This window comes from Hypomesus nipponensis, chromosome 13, assembly GCF_054491055.1.
Source record: "Hypomesus nipponensis isolate SF chromosome 13, ASM5449105v1, whole genome shotgun sequence".
Classification (NCBI taxonomy): domain Eukaryota; kingdom Metazoa; phylum Chordata; class Actinopteri; order Osmeriformes; family Osmeridae; genus Hypomesus; species Hypomesus nipponensis.
This window is the reverse complement of record NC_140373.1, coordinates 4,678,220-4,693,265: the sequence shown is the minus strand read 5'-3', so window position 1 is coordinate 4,693,265 and position 15,046 is coordinate 4,678,220. Positions and strand designations below refer to the sequence as shown.

Here is a 15,046-nt window from a genome sequence, read left to right as displayed (position 1 = left end):
CCAATACTAATTTGATTGCTATGATCCATTTCTTTGTTTCTGTGACTAAATCTACGATAGCCGGTGCTACGACTGCAGAAATCGTGAAAGTATTTAGGCTGGGAATAATTCTTAAAAACAGGCACCAGATAGAACGTTACCATTTATTTATTTAGCAGACGCTTTTATCCAAAGCGACTTACAGGAGAGAGCTTTACAAAAGTGCATAGGTCGCTGATAATAACGTGATAGCCCCAAACATTGCGGGTAGCCAAAACATGAAGCATACATTGTGAAAAACCAAATAAGTGCCAAAGGGAAGAACCATAAGAGCATGTAGTTAAGCAAGTTACAATTAAACAAAATGAACCTCAAAAAGTGCAAGAGTGTACCTGTAGAATAGCAAACAACAGTAAAATATTTCACAGCGAGTACAATCATTTTAGATCAGTTACAACTAGCCCAACAAGAGCAATAAGAGTCATTGTGATCCTGGAGGAAACTAATCTTCATTGTATCCAAATGAACAATCCTGATGTGAATTAGCCATGACTCAGTTATCCTGTTCAACTACCTCTTACTGTTAAAACCAGGTGTGGTTTAAATATTGTGAATCAGAGTGAATCATCTGTATCTTAGCTTTCCTTTCCTGGCTGTCCCAGATGACTGATTACTGAGAGTCTCCACTGAGCACACCACTGACTCATGTTTTGCTTTCCAACCACTTTCCTTACTGTCGTGCACATGACTGCCAAGGAAGAGCCAAAAACCTGGGATGGGGGACCCCTGGTCTGTCTACATCTTTACTCTGATCAGTACATTTGAAATGCAGTTCCATCAATGCCTCCAATTTATTTGCATTAGTAGATTAGTAGAAAAATTACAATTGTCAACAACAAAATCGCCTCAAAACATGATCTTCAATCTACCCCATGACCACAGTAACTGTTTCGGTATCTTAACAACATCAGCCTCAAGGCATCTTGGCAGCTACAGTTTAAGAAATTTAGATGATTTGGAACTAATGTAAGACGTGGGCTCAGGGTAATCTAAACAAAGATGCATTCAATGATGAAAAGATCCAAAAATAAGAAAATGTAGAGAGCAGTGCAGTTCTACACTTAAGCAAGTACCCCTTAGTTGAATTGTAAACAGGATTCAAGAATTAACTTGCAATACATTCTCTTAAACAAGGCACTTGGCTTTGGTTAAACCAACATCAAAAATGTAATAACGTAACTAATATTTGTCCTTAACCTGTAACATTTTCCATGCTTATAGTACCCTGCTGTATTTAGATTTTGGAAGTTGAGGACCAGGAGGCTTCATTGGAGGCAGTGGAGGACCATGAGGCTTCATTGGAGGCAGTGGAGGACCACAAGGCTTTATTGGAGGCAGTTGAGGACCAGGAGGCTTCATTGGAGGCAGTTGAGGACCAGGAGGCTTCACTGGAGGCAGTGGAGGAGGACTTGGCTTCATTGGAGGAGGACTTGGCTTGCTTGCAATATACTGTACAAAATATACATCACATTTATTATACACATGGGTTTATACAGTGTTATACCTGCAGGTTTGTATGGTTAAGTTGAAATAACTTGTACTCTGTTTAGAACAGGCGAGGAGACTGCTGTATTTGTGTAATGGCTAAGTGACTCACCAGCATGCTATTCAGAGGCAACAAAGGTTTAGATGTAGGAAGACATTGAGTCTGTAAAATAGTTGTTGGATAAAGTTAGATTGTTCGATTGATCAACATTTCATTAAGTTCAGCAGACAGGCATAGTAATGAATCAAGGACAAAGCTTACTGTGTCTGTATGAGTTGAAGTATGCTCTACATGCAGTTTCTTTGGTGGCTGTAAAATAAAAATTTTATGAACTTGGTGTTGACTTTTCCAATTCTTTGTTTGAAACATTGCACTTGTAACCTATGACAGGTCTGAACAGAATGCAAACTGTAATTGATATGTACCCTCCCACATGCAACACAGAGTATGTATTACAATATTTATAGGTACAGGTTGTTCTTCAAATTCGGCCTGCATTGAACTATGATGAAAGCGTACCTGTGGAGGAGGGTGGGTTGGTGGCACCATGACAATCTGAGGTTTACAGGCTTGTGTGGCAGATGACTCCAGAAAGGTAGGTAGACTGATCGGAGGTTTATTGAGAGGTCGACCATTGACAAGCCCATCCTTAGCTGTGGGGTTTAGCAGCCCTGGGGATGTGCGCATCTTTCTGCAAAGACAACTGAAGTTAAGTTCAACATCATGATTTTAAGGACTTAAGGATTGAGTAAAAAAAAAAAAGACTGCTGCATATAACAATGCAAAGAACCACGTTTGTAAGTATACACTGCACTACACATTTAAAGAACAACATCCTTGGATTGGATGCAGAGACAAACCTTTTGAAGATGATGCCTCTCCTATACTTTTTGCCAAACATCCATCCTCCAACAACCAGAGTTATCAGCAACAGAATAGCTGCTGTTAAGATCCCTGCTATCACAACACCATGGCCTGCAGAAGATCAGAGCAGACAGGGACTGTATATGGAGGGTAAACTTATTTTCAAGTATGTAGTTTACAGTGTTGCATGTCATAACAGAACCAAGACATTTGTTAAGACTTACCTTGAGGGAGGTTGGAGTATCTGACTTGACAGAAGGGTGGAGACCAGCCAGGGTGGCAGTGGCATTCTTTCTTATGGTCACAGACCTGGTTGAGGATGGTGTCATTATTTGGTGCAACAATATACGCGTAAAATCTGTGTAAAATTGTAACTGTTGCACATCTTTCAACTCGTTTACAGTTCTTACCCCATTGTTGTTGCACTTTTTTGAACACTGCTCATTCATGCCATATACTGAGATATCAAGGCATTTATTTTCGTAGCAAACCTGAGGAACCACAAGGAATTCCATTTCATACTTGAGACTGAGAAAACACATACTAGGCTATGGTTAATATTCATTGTGCCCAGTAACAGTTAGTCCCTAACAGTCATACCTTATTAGGTCCACATTTAGTTCCTGTTGGCACCATATCAAGGTTTCTGGTTTTGTCTTCGTCAAATGCCACTAAGCACTGCCCCTTTAAAGGGAATGTAAATACTTTTTTTCTTCCTGTGATGGAATCTTCATTAGAAGCACAAAACAAAGATCCACATTTCTGATTCCTAGAGGGAAAAAATACATAATATAAATTTGAACCGGTTTTTTCATTACTTAAACAAAATAATGACACCTAATTTCAAATAGTGGTCTGTGGTTAAACTATATGAGAAGAATTTAACATGGCCTTAAGCAGAATATAACATGGCCTTCAGCAGAATATATCATGGCCTTAAGAAGAATATAACATGGCCTTAAGAAGAATATAACATGGCCTTAAGAAGAATATAACATGGCCTTAAAAAGAATATAACATGGCCTTAAGAATAATATAACATGGCCTTAAGAAGAATGTAACATGGCTTTAAGAGGAAGTAAAGAGACTTCCTGGGTTAGACTTACTGTCTAGCACAGCCCTTGTAGGAACCTTGCACGCTCTTTCCACAGTTGGCACCTTCCTTGCCTTCGCTGTTAAGGCCAAAGCAGAAATCATCTGCAACTGTAGCCGCTAGAGATAAAAAAATAAAAAAAAGTTGATTATTGGCGTTTAACTTGCATGAGGTACTCAACCAGCAGGCTGCAACATGCACAGTGGCAAGAATAGGCTGCACCTGTCTATGATTCCAGAGGAGTGGAAAGGTACCTTGTCCGAACAATCTCCGACAATGCTGCTGATGCGTCGGACACTGGCCGTCATAGCAATAGCCCTGTCCGTAGTCACAGGGTGTCCCATTCATCTGAAAGTCATCCCCGGGACAATGCTCTGATATTCCTGTGCAGTACTCTGCCAGATCACACTCACTGGCTGATGGCCTGCACACACTGGCTGCCTGTTTGAGCTGTGCGTTTCATGGAGACATGGCGGCGAGACAAGGACTTTAGTAAATATTATAAAGATGGTCATATACAGCAGATGAATCGTATGTTGGTTAATACATGGCCTCTGAGTTTCTGAACTGTCATTTTAAGGAAGGATGTGAAAATAACGTGGAAATTTACAGATATCAGTTAGTGTCATAATTTCCTGTAATTACAGTCCCATTTGGTCACGGTGGCTTAATCCTCTCATATGCTCTTTATGCCCTCGTTCTATTGTCCTCCTGCTATTTTCATGGTACAAGTGACTAGCCTCTTGTGTGTACCTGGCAGTCCTCGCAGCACGTTCCATGGGCACAGAGGCTTCCCCTTGTGAGGCGACAGGTTGCAGCATCACAGCAAGGGTTCCTACATTCCTACAGAATGGTGGTTCAGTTTGGACAGTTCAGAAGGCATTTCATTCAACAGAAGGAAAATAGTCTTGTTGTTCATTTAATATGTACTTTTACCCCTTCCAAAATAAAGCTAAATTCTAATATCTCCCATGCAACAAAATGCAGTCTCTAAATGAGATTGTGAAAATATGTAGGGGAGTCAAACATGACAGTCAGCATTTGGATTGGCCTGTATTACTAACCTCCACAGTTCCACAGTCACACTCCTCTCCATGATCCAGATAGGCATTGCCACATGAAGCACCCATGAATAGTCTGTCAGAAGTGGGTCTTTCCAACAAGCAACGTGGCAGGGCTCTTTCCAGGAAGTCTCTAAGCTTCTCCTGACTACAACTACTAAAAGTCTCTGGGTAGCTGGACCTGAAAGGAAAGATCATGAAGATCAGGTACCTCTGACATAGAATGTATTTATTTTTTGGGTTTGAGTAGTAAAAATGTAAGTTTAAGAGATGTTTTTGAGAGTTTTTTTACTTTATCTTTTCTGCCATTACACAGTAAGTGGATATTCCACAACTGCAAATATCGGAATCATGAGACATCCCAAGATTGTGTCCTATCTCATGAGTAATGGTAGAGGCCAGACCCATGTAATTCTTTTGATGGTCCTATAGGGATGAATCCATATTTAGAATTTTAATGTTCAACAAATATCGTAAAATGCTATATTTTACTATGGGCTTGGACTTCATAATTACCTGATTGATACCAGCTGAGCTTTCAGTGCACATAGTGAATACGTTTGCCAACCCAACAGTATCACCTTGAAAATCTATGCCACTGTTGAAAAAGAAAAGAATGTTGACCATCATTATAATTCTGTCCTTCCTGTCTAAAAACCGTGTGAAATTAAAAACAATTTACAATTTATATTATAGCGACAATGACAAAAACACACACAAACGAAGGACTCACGTCACTAACTGTGTGTTGTCATGCTTTACCCTCTTCAGAAGATCCTTCTTTCGCCACAAAATGAATCTATCAAGGGTCTTGTCAGAGTCTCTGTCGATATCTATAAGGTCCTTGTTACTCCAAATCTCCAGGCCCACCAGCATGACCCGAATGTTCAGTGACCGATATAACTAGAACCCCAAAAAGACAGTTACTTCTGGATCAAGATACATTATTATCTAAGAACACATCTGACATCCGTCGTGGGTATCATCAAAATAAGGATTGAAAGAATACCTTGTCAACATGATTAACTATTGCCATCATTCGAGCTGTTGTTTGATCTCCATATAGTTTGTACTGAAAAACAGCAATCACAGGCCAACAATATGAAAATTAAACCTTAGCAAAATGTTTATTGGTGAGTGACAAAAACTTGAATATTCATAATTTTACCTCTGCGTTGTCAACCACTAAGTACAACTCGATAATTTTTTGAGGTTCTCTTGATAATTGGCTGAGGATAGATTGTGTTTTCTAAAACAAATGAAACAGAGCAAACCATCATATGCAATACACTGCAAGATATTAGTCAGAAATTATTTGGTCTGACAATTTATTGATCTGCATACCCATAGTCTGGATTTAAAGAGGCCAGCGACTCTGGGAGTCTGGTCATGGTCATAGTGGGTATAGTTAGGGTTGAGGTTAGGATCATTGTGGTCATGGTCATAGATTGTGGTGCTGTTAATGAGGCCACAGCTGCTGCTGTTGGTTTGGAGGTGTTCTTGTTTATAAAGGGCATGATCGCCATCGGCGCTGTGTTCCAGGGGTTCGATCAGGTAGACCTGCTGCCTCAGTCTCACAGTGCCACTGGAGCAAGAACAAAATACTGGATATGAACTCATCATTAACACACACACCTCCTTCTTCCTTCATTGCAATGGTGCAAACTTGTACCATTCTATGATTATAGACAGCTGACTGACTATACTCAGGCCTACTTTCCCAGGCATGGATTAAGCCTAGTCCTAGTATTTTTCTCTCACTTTAGGACAAAGCTTAATCCCTGTCTGGGAAACAGGGCCTATATGTTTATTGCATGAATGCAACACATCAACACAACTATAAAGACGTTTTAAAAAGCCGTTTTAAAAGGGCTCAGATACAGAAAGTTGAAAAGCAGTTCTTTACACACCTAATGCCTGCACAGATTCCAACATTTACAGATGAATCCTCAACACCTTGTATGTGACCATGATAATAGCAGTGGTCCTAATAAAAAAAAATTAAAAAAAGTTACATTTTGTCATGGGAGTTACTATGGACAACATTGAGTGAGTTTACCTCGGAATTTGGTGATGTTGTCATCCTTCTTCCGTCTTCTGAATAATATGTTTCAACATAATCCTTACTAATAAGATTCCTGTGTGAAACATTCCAGTAAACATTACTTTCGTAGTTAGCCTAATGTATAAATGCATTGGGTTGAAAAATGTAAGATGCGGATTTACCTATTTCTTTCCAGATGGATAGTGTGGTTACTTCCATCGATGGTTAATGCATATCGTATTTCATCAGGATACACCTAAAAAAAGGCGATGTTTACTTTAATGGTCTCTCGGATGTAAATTATTTTTTGTGATTACATTTTTTCTTTATAATTAAAAAATGTGCACCTGTTTTGTGAAAATGTTTCTTCTGACGCGAACGCTTAGTCTATATGGCCTCACTAAATCATATTCCTGATTCCGTGTGCTACTAACTAGTGGACCTAAAAAAAACAAAAATTCAGACGTGCTCAACAAACAGTGCTTTTCAAACTATACATGATCGGCATTTCACTTTCCCCAATTACTGTGTATTTCATTATTAGCCTACTAAACGGGTCATACCACAGCTTTATAAAAGTTTTGTTAACAGCCTACATTAACACATCCGAGCACGAATCAATTACTTACCCAGTAATAGGCATAACAAGAGTGTGTAAAAATATAATAACATGTTGAATCGCGGTATTAAGGCTGTTGAACGGCACCGTTGCCAATTGCTTAACATTTCAGGGGAAATAATGAGCTGCATCGAAGTCCCGCCTCTAACATCAGCACAGGCAGCTGTAACCTACCGCCAGTAAATGACTCACAGTACAGGACCACCAACCATGACTTCACATTACCGGAAAGCCAGCCCAGATAGCCAATTGACTAATCTTGACCCAAATTAACTGTTAGGCATTGGTCAACACATTAGCTATGCCTCTTTACAAGGTATAATGGATCAAAAAACAAAGAGTAACACTTTTTATTTGACATTAACAAGTACATGAACATGGTTGTTGTCTTATACTTTATACAATATACAATACCTCCAAGGGGAATACACGACATCCCTCATAAACAACAACATGGAAAACCAACTTGAAACAAGCATTAAACACCCTTAATGCAGATTTTTTGGAGAAATATCAGGGTGGGGAAAAAAATATGAATTTTCACTGGATGACCATTATTAAGACTGAGTTAAATATTCCCTATGCCATAGCTTTCTGACTCCTCTCTATGGCCATCCTCTCCAGGCGATCAGTGTAGAATCCATTAAAATCCAACCTGTGGAATTACAAAAAGAAAAAGTTAATTTTTCATCATATACTGTAATAACTCAACAACATCACATCCAGTTATTCACAGCTGCAGAGTACAAAATATAAAAACTTTCAAGTTAACAAAGCACAGTATTGTGACCCTGTTGATTCGCTTGAATAGGTGTGGCGGACGCTTCGACCTTTGACCCACCTGTAAATGATGTTGATCATGCTGTGCTCACAGTCGTTGGTGCTGTAGATGCTGAGCTTGTCCAGCAGGTCGAGCAGCAGAGTGCTGAAGTTGCTGTCGAACTTGCTGATGGTGTTCTCAAAGCCAGCGTCAGACTGCAGCGCGTGAACGTGCTCCGCTACAAACTGGAGACGGGGCCAATAACAAAAACATTAAGTCAGCACGAGTGAATTACAATTCGTGTTAACGAATCTGCTAACAACATCCCTGTTATGAAACTCCATTCCGTTTAAGTGAAACCAGCTCAATCCAGCCATCAAAACATATTTTTACATGTCCCACCCACATTTTGAAAAGAGCCAATCTGCCACCCCCGCCCACTTAGGAATCAAGACAAATATATTTAACGGCTGCATCCTCTGATATATACATATTTTTAAAAAGCTGTCCCACCAACATTTGAAAACAGACCACTTGGCCCAAGGCCCAAGTGTGATGATAACTATCTGGTGTGTTGAGGCCCCAGTGTGATGATAACTATCTGGTGTGTTGAGGCCCAAGTGTGATGATAACTATCTGGTGTGTTGAGGCACCTTGGAGGTGAGCTTCCTCTTCTCTGTGTCCTGAGCACGTTCACTCTGGGAAGGTGGGCCTTTTATCGCTCCATGCTCCAGAGACAGACGGTCCAGCCTCATGCTGTTAGTGAAAGCCTACCATAACAAAGACAAACATATGTTGTTTATGCATTAGCACGTGTCCGAATAATATATTTTTTAATAATTAATAAATACAAAGCACTTTAAAGGACAATGTCTTATGTTATAAATGTGTGTTTTAATACAAACAACTGAGAACACTAACGATTTGGGCTCGAAAAGCTGCCAAGATGTTCAAACATTTTGCAGTTTGAATTTGTCTACTGACCTGCATTTGGTTTGTGAACATGACACACACTGACATGAGCTTGGAGAAGATCTTGAGAAGCTCAGGGTTAGTCAGCATGCAGTCCTTCAGGCAGTTATCCAGGAAGCTGGTGTGGTGACAGAGCACGTCGTCAATGTTGGAGGCCTAGATGGGAGAGATCACATGACTGAGCAACCAGATGGCGACAATACCTAATGTACTGGTAGCAATAAAGTTTTCTAGTCGCATTGAAAAAAACAGACGGGGAAGCTGAGGTCAAAGAACCATACAAATGCATGACTGATATTGCAATAAATATGTTCTTCATGGTACAATGGGGTATTAAAAGGCAGTTCTCAGTGACTAATGAGGTAGTAATGACGCAAACATTTGTTCCCCAATCACTCACAGACTTCAGGTTGTTCTCCATGATGTGCCATGTGGGCTCGATAACTTCAAACATCATGTAATACTGGATGTTCTGGACAAAGTTCAGCATGCGTTGTCTGAGGGCAAATGCTACAGCAAACCTGAAGAAGCAAAGACATTGGAATCATGAGTATTAACATAATTTGATCAAATTATCACAGAATTTGAAATCAAGCAGCAAGACATTGGAATCATTAGTATTAACATAATTACAAGAAATTATCGCAGTATTTTAAATCAAGCAGCAAAACATTGGAATCATTAGTATTAACATAATTACAAAAAATGATCGCAGTATTTTAAATCAAGCAGCAAAACATTGGAATCGTTAGTATTAACATAATTACAATAAATTATCGCAGTATTTTAAATCAAGCAGCAAAACATTGGACGCATTAGTATTAATATAATTACAAGAAATTATCGCAGTATTTTAAATCAAGCAGCAAAACATTGGAAGCATTAGTATTAACATAATTACAAGAAATTATCGCAGTATTTTAAATCAAGCAGCAAAACATTGGAATCATTAGTATCAACATAATTTGATCATATTAACAGTTAGTATTTTAAATGGAGGAGTTTGGTAAACTCACCACTTGGCTGAGTGTAAGGAATATTGCTTGGCATCTTTATTGCTGATCCAAACGTTGCACAACAGCCTCTCAACATGCTTACAGTAAAATATGTGTCTAAATAGCATCTGGTATCTGGTCAGTGCTTTCCTGTAGAATAAATGTAATATTCCCATGAAAGGTTTTCTTAATATCCAGTATCTTTGTTTCATCACACATAAATTATATCAATACATTTCAATTATGGCACTAGTGTTGGGAGTAAAACATAATTTGATTGAACATAAACAATAAAAAAAGAAAATCCACAATCAACAACCTGCTACTACTATGTATAACAGTTTTTGTGATGACTATCCCTATGAGATCATACCTGTTGATGATGAGGGACAGTGGCCACTTGACTATGTAGTCGAAGGAGAAAGCCTCCAGGCCGCTGAGTGTCACGTCGGTGGGGTCAGCGTTAATGACGGCCTTCTCCTGCTTGGTCTCTATGGCCAGCACACGCAGTAACTGGGTGATGACATCATGAGGCATCAGGTCAATCTAGGGGAAACAGGAGAAGAGTGGCATGGTGAGTTTATCACAGTGATTCAGCACCAGCAAACTACCGTCGATTCGCTTACAGATGTTTATTTATGTTTGAATTTGAATTGATTACCTATACTTCATTTCTAGCATGCAAAATTACTGCTGTAACCATAAGTATCCTAAAATATCTAATAACCTTTACAGTGAACAGGGTTTTTCTCCTTTGTAACCAGCAGGTGGCGTTGACGGCATCGCAAGCAAAGGCAGCGTGTGAAGAAAAAGACAAGACTGTCTCCACTAACCTTCAGGTCATCTTTGAACGGGTCTGTGTTTGCAGTACTCATTCTGAGAGCCAACTCCAGCAGGGCCTCCAGTCGAGGAGGAACAATGTCATCCACCGGCTTCTTCAGCTCCTCCTCCGTCAGGTCCATGAAGTGGACAAAGAAATCTCCCTTGTCCATCAAAAAGTAGTGCTTGATCGAACTAGAAAACAACACACAGATGAATATGAACAATAACGTGTTTGGTAACTTATCAAATACAGCGTGTTTGTCTTAAATTCCGTCAAAGGCCGTAATCATAATATATATTGGGGGGGGGGGGGGGGGAACATGCCCCCAATATTCAAATCTGGTCAAAATGTCCCCCCAAAATATTTATATAAAATTACAAATAAAGTATAAACGTGCCACCCTACGACAGGTCTGAAAATTGTCTGAAATTATCATTTAAAAAAAATGTCTGCCCCCACAATGTTTGACTCTATGGCTACAACCTTGTATTCGGTGTTCACCTGAGTCGCAAGACTAGCTCCTTCTCTTCCATCAGGAAGTCCAGGAGGACTTTGCTGGCGTAGTTATATGACTTCTCGATCTGTTCGACGTAGGCTCTCTCCTTCAGAGTGTACAAGACCTCCTTAGCATCAGGACAAGTCACGTCACGACCGCACTCTCTCACCACGTTGAGGTATTTCCCTATTGAGCGAGAGGAAGAGAATGAAACAAATTAATAACAGTTTCTAAGACCTCACGGAATTCCAATAAGACCTCACGAAATTCCAATAAGAATAAACAGAAATTGAAAAGGAATTAAGTTATATCTTGTATCACACCTGTGCTTAATATTTTATCCGCCAGTTTCTGGAGGAAGGATGGAATTCTGTGCTGCACAACGGTGTATCGTTGATCCCAATACTTGTCGTTGTAGTCCTCCTGAATCTTCTCCTTCTGCAACTCATGCTCCTCTACCATGAATTCACTATGGAGACGAAAAAGTTATTCTGTTGTGATTCTCTTTAAAGATCCTAGAGCAAAAGATAATGGCCGGGTTTCCCAGATTCGTTAAGAAGCTCTTAACGCTAAGGTCTTCTTAAGAATGTTCTAAGAGCATTCTTAAGAAGATCTTAGCGTTAAGAGCTTCTTAACAAATCTGGGAAACCCGGCCAATGTAAACAAAATGAAAAGATATATAGGTATAGTACACGAGTTGGTCAAAAACGTACCTGTATGGGTCCTTAATGATCCCCCTGTAGATCCACTTTTCCAGTATTTCAAAGTAGGGGACACTCGCTGCTTTGGTGAGGTAGAGGCACAGTTCCTGGGCCTGGCTGTCTCCCGTGTAGTTAAAGGTGCGGTCATGAAGAAGACTAAGTGTAGACCCACCCATGCAGTCTCCTTTATCCACTGATGAGGCTTCAAGAAACAAGGGAGTCAGATGGCTGATCGGTGAGGGAGTCGGGCTAGTAATCAGAAGGTTGCCGGATCAATTCCCCGCCATGCCAAATGACTACTTGGGGGGGAATGTCCCTGTGCTTACTGTAAGTCGCTCTGGATAAGAGCGTCTGCTAAATGACTAAATGTAAACAAGACAAACTATTAAGTTATTATTATTACGATCTCAGATCATATTTATATCAACATCACCCAAACCAACCAACCCTAATTTTGCCCCATTGGCATCAAGCGTTACACTTTAGCCGAGCAAGTTCAAACTGCAAGGCCCCAAGCCGTAACAACCAGTCACCCCTGGACACCCTGCATTATCTTAATCTACTTCTGGGGCTCACCGATCGAGGCTAGGATCTCCATGGTTCTCATGGTGGGCTGGATGTAGAACCACAGCTTCTGCAGGGAGAGCATGCCCTGCCTGTGCAGGTGCTCCAGCTGCGTCACCAGGATCAGGTACTCCTTCATCAGGGTCCTCATGGCAGCCGTCAGGGCGTGGTTCACCTGGCCGTACTCGAAAGATGACTTCTCCTCCGTGAAACTGCCAGACAAAAAAACGGAAACTTTACAAACTGTCCATATGACATCAAACAGGATCGCAAGACTGTCCATGAGAGTCCATCATCAAGTGGTTTCCTCTGCTGAAGTTTACACACCGTGTTAAAGTGGAGTAGTACGATGCGACTGGTAATATCCTGTTGACCAGCTCTTTGATTGACATGTCGAGGGTGGGGTCGACAATGAAGGAGCGATTCTGCCTCCCCAGCACAGGCTGTGCTGTGATGTCACGCCCATCAACACCAATCAAAACAAAGAGCAGATCCTCCACCAGTGCCTGCTCCTGAGTAGCAAGGGGCAAGGTACCTAATGACAGATGACAACACAAGCAAAACCAAATTGTATTTGTTTGGCGCTTTGAGCCACTTCACAATTCTCATGCAACGTGTAACAGCACAACAGCAAGAATAGTCAGATCACATTTACATTTAGAAGACGCTTATCCAGAGCGTAGGGCCCCTGTACTTACAGTAAGTACAGGGACATTCCCCCGAGACAAGTAGGGTGAAGTGTATTGCCCAAGGACACGTCATTTTGCCTGATTCCCTAACCGCTCAGCCATCTGATCCCCAATCACACGATCAAACAAAGGAACATTGTCAAACCTATGGCTAAAACTGGGTCTCCCATTGGTGTTGAGCTGGTGATGAAGTCCCCAATCAGAGCAGGCCGGTCGTATACCCAGTTAGGAAACACAGGATTTGGTTGGGTGGGATTCTTCTTGTTGTGCTTGTCCCTCAGATTTTTCCGTGTGGCTTCAGCAGACTGAAAGAACAATGTTCAAGTCACAACACGTTTGTATTTCTTCGACACTCTTAAGTTTTAAAATCGATTTTGCAAACATTACTGGCCCACTGAAATAGAGAAGTACAAATAGCCACCTGAGGAACTGTGGAGCTGGCCGTGACATTCCCGAGCTTCTTACGTAACTCCTCCAGTTCCTGCATGGACATCTTGGTGCTGGTGGACGGGATGGCAAATGTTGTGGTGGTGCTCGATGTTATGTTGGCTGATGCCTCAGACTTCTCTTTGGCATTTTGCTGCAGACATTGAAGTGTCTATGGACCAAACAACGACACAGATTCTTTAATATATATATATACACTAATAGCAAATAGACTAAACAATCTCCGAAACAGATGACATGATGGGTAATTGTCAGTCATCTGAGCAAGATAAAACATTTTACATACCTCTTTGTCTTCAGTAAACTTTGACAGGAGGTAAACCAGTGGATCAAGATTTCGCACATTTTTTGACTTGAGTTCATCATACTTCCTTAAGAAATCCTCTGGTGTTTTGGAATACTCCGCTATTTTAACCTGCGCAGGACAGTTCAATTAGAGGAATGAAGGGGCCAAACCTATCCAATATATATAGAACATGTACCCACATAAAACTGTCAATTCCCTAGGCGCTCCTGACCTTTGCACTATGTGCTGAAACTGTTGTGGTCACATAGGGCGTCCTGTGTTTCTGCAGAAGGTCGATGTATCCTTCTGCTCCATCACCTCCTCGCACGTGAAGGAGGCTGAGCAACTCGTTGACGTCATGATGTATCCGAAATTCGCTCATGGTGCAGTAAACTGTGATTGATCATGGTGAAGAGTTAGCATACTAGCTATAACTTACAGAATGAATAAGCATAATCAGAAATAGAGTACACTTGAATGTGAATAGTTGTGCAATTTTGCTAGCTGAATATAGCCCAATTATTTAGTTGAGTCTGGCATTATCATCTTGCCTAAATTAGCTGAACAGACTTAAACGTTGGCAAGCTATGGCCACCCACTGCAATTCTACTGCACACATACAGTAAGCTAACGTTTGCTACATTCAACCGTTTTGAGAAAAAAAAACACAGCTCTAGCAAACTAACATGGGATAGCTATATTACCTTACAGGCTAGCTAGGATGGAACATCGCTAGTTGATAATTGATTCTGATCAAATTTGGGAAAATATGCTTGCTTTGTATATTATCTACCTGAGAGCCTACTTCGAACGCAGCTTCAGTGGTAGCTCAGCTGGCGTTGTACGTTTGTTCTACTACAGTGCTTCTACCCGCCAAGCCAAACCCTGTACATGGCAACAGCATGAACTGGGTTTTATTTTGTTTCACAATAAAAGTGTGTCCATTCACTTACCTGGAACTGTGAATCTGTTTTATCATATGATTATTGCATTACATATTAATGCAATTGTATCTGATAGCTTATTTACATGGTAATGGCTGGTAAAAAAAAATCCTTTGTGGATTTTCATTTTTGATGTAGGAACTCTTATTTTAGCATGCTAATG

At 40.6% G+C, this 15,046-nt stretch overlaps 2 protein-coding genes across 3 annotated transcripts; both read right to left on the bottom strand.

Annotated features, from left to right (window-relative positions):
• Positions 1 to 129: 129 nt before the first annotated feature.
• On the bottom strand, positions 130 to 7,481 carry adam8b (ADAM metallopeptidase domain 8b). The gene is made up of 23 exons (XM_084669570.1): positions 7,217 to 7,481; positions 6,935 to 7,029; positions 6,770 to 6,843; positions 6,603 to 6,681; positions 6,454 to 6,530; positions 5,888 to 6,128; positions 5,712 to 5,792; positions 5,553 to 5,615; positions 5,277 to 5,446; positions 5,060 to 5,141; positions 4,836 to 4,969; positions 4,547 to 4,724; positions 4,236 to 4,325; positions 3,737 to 3,932; positions 3,496 to 3,601; positions 2,990 to 3,158; positions 2,800 to 2,880; positions 2,614 to 2,698; positions 2,386 to 2,500; positions 2,045 to 2,216; positions 1,787 to 1,834; positions 1,637 to 1,687; positions 130 to 1,488 (listed from the first exon to the last, which is right to left on the bottom strand). The coding sequence occupies exons 1-23, from the start codon at positions 7,335 to 7,337 to the stop codon at positions 1,255 to 1,257; spliced, it is 2,742 nt and encodes a 913-aa protein (XP_084525696.1). The 5' UTR covers positions 7,338 to 7,481; the 3' UTR covers positions 130 to 1,254.
• A 59-nt stretch (positions 7,482 to 7,540) lies between these two features.
• On the bottom strand, positions 7,541 to 14,839 carry tubgcp2 (tubulin gamma complex component 2). 2 transcript variants are annotated; one of them, XM_084669571.1, is made up of 18 exons: positions 14,733 to 14,839; positions 14,172 to 14,332; positions 13,940 to 14,068; positions 13,628 to 13,804; positions 13,352 to 13,511; positions 12,845 to 13,052; positions 12,530 to 12,729; positions 11,966 to 12,155; positions 11,576 to 11,721; positions 11,258 to 11,438; positions 10,767 to 10,947; positions 10,307 to 10,479; positions 9,955 to 10,083; positions 9,339 to 9,459; positions 8,951 to 9,094; positions 8,620 to 8,736; positions 8,048 to 8,211; positions 7,541 to 7,861 (listed from the first exon to the last, which is right to left on the bottom strand). In XM_084669571.1, the coding sequence occupies exons 2-18, from the start codon at positions 14,319 to 14,321 to the stop codon at positions 7,786 to 7,788; spliced, it is 2,646 nt and encodes an 881-aa protein (XP_084525697.1). In that variant the 5' UTR covers positions 14,322 to 14,332; positions 14,733 to 14,839; the 3' UTR covers positions 7,541 to 7,785. The 2 variants fall into 2 exon arrangements, with proteins under 2 accessions (XP_084525697.1, XP_084525698.1); XM_084669572.1 differs by lacking the exon at positions 14,733 to 14,839 and adding an exon at positions 14,644 to 14,666.
• Positions 14,840 to 15,046: the final 207 nt, after the last annotated feature.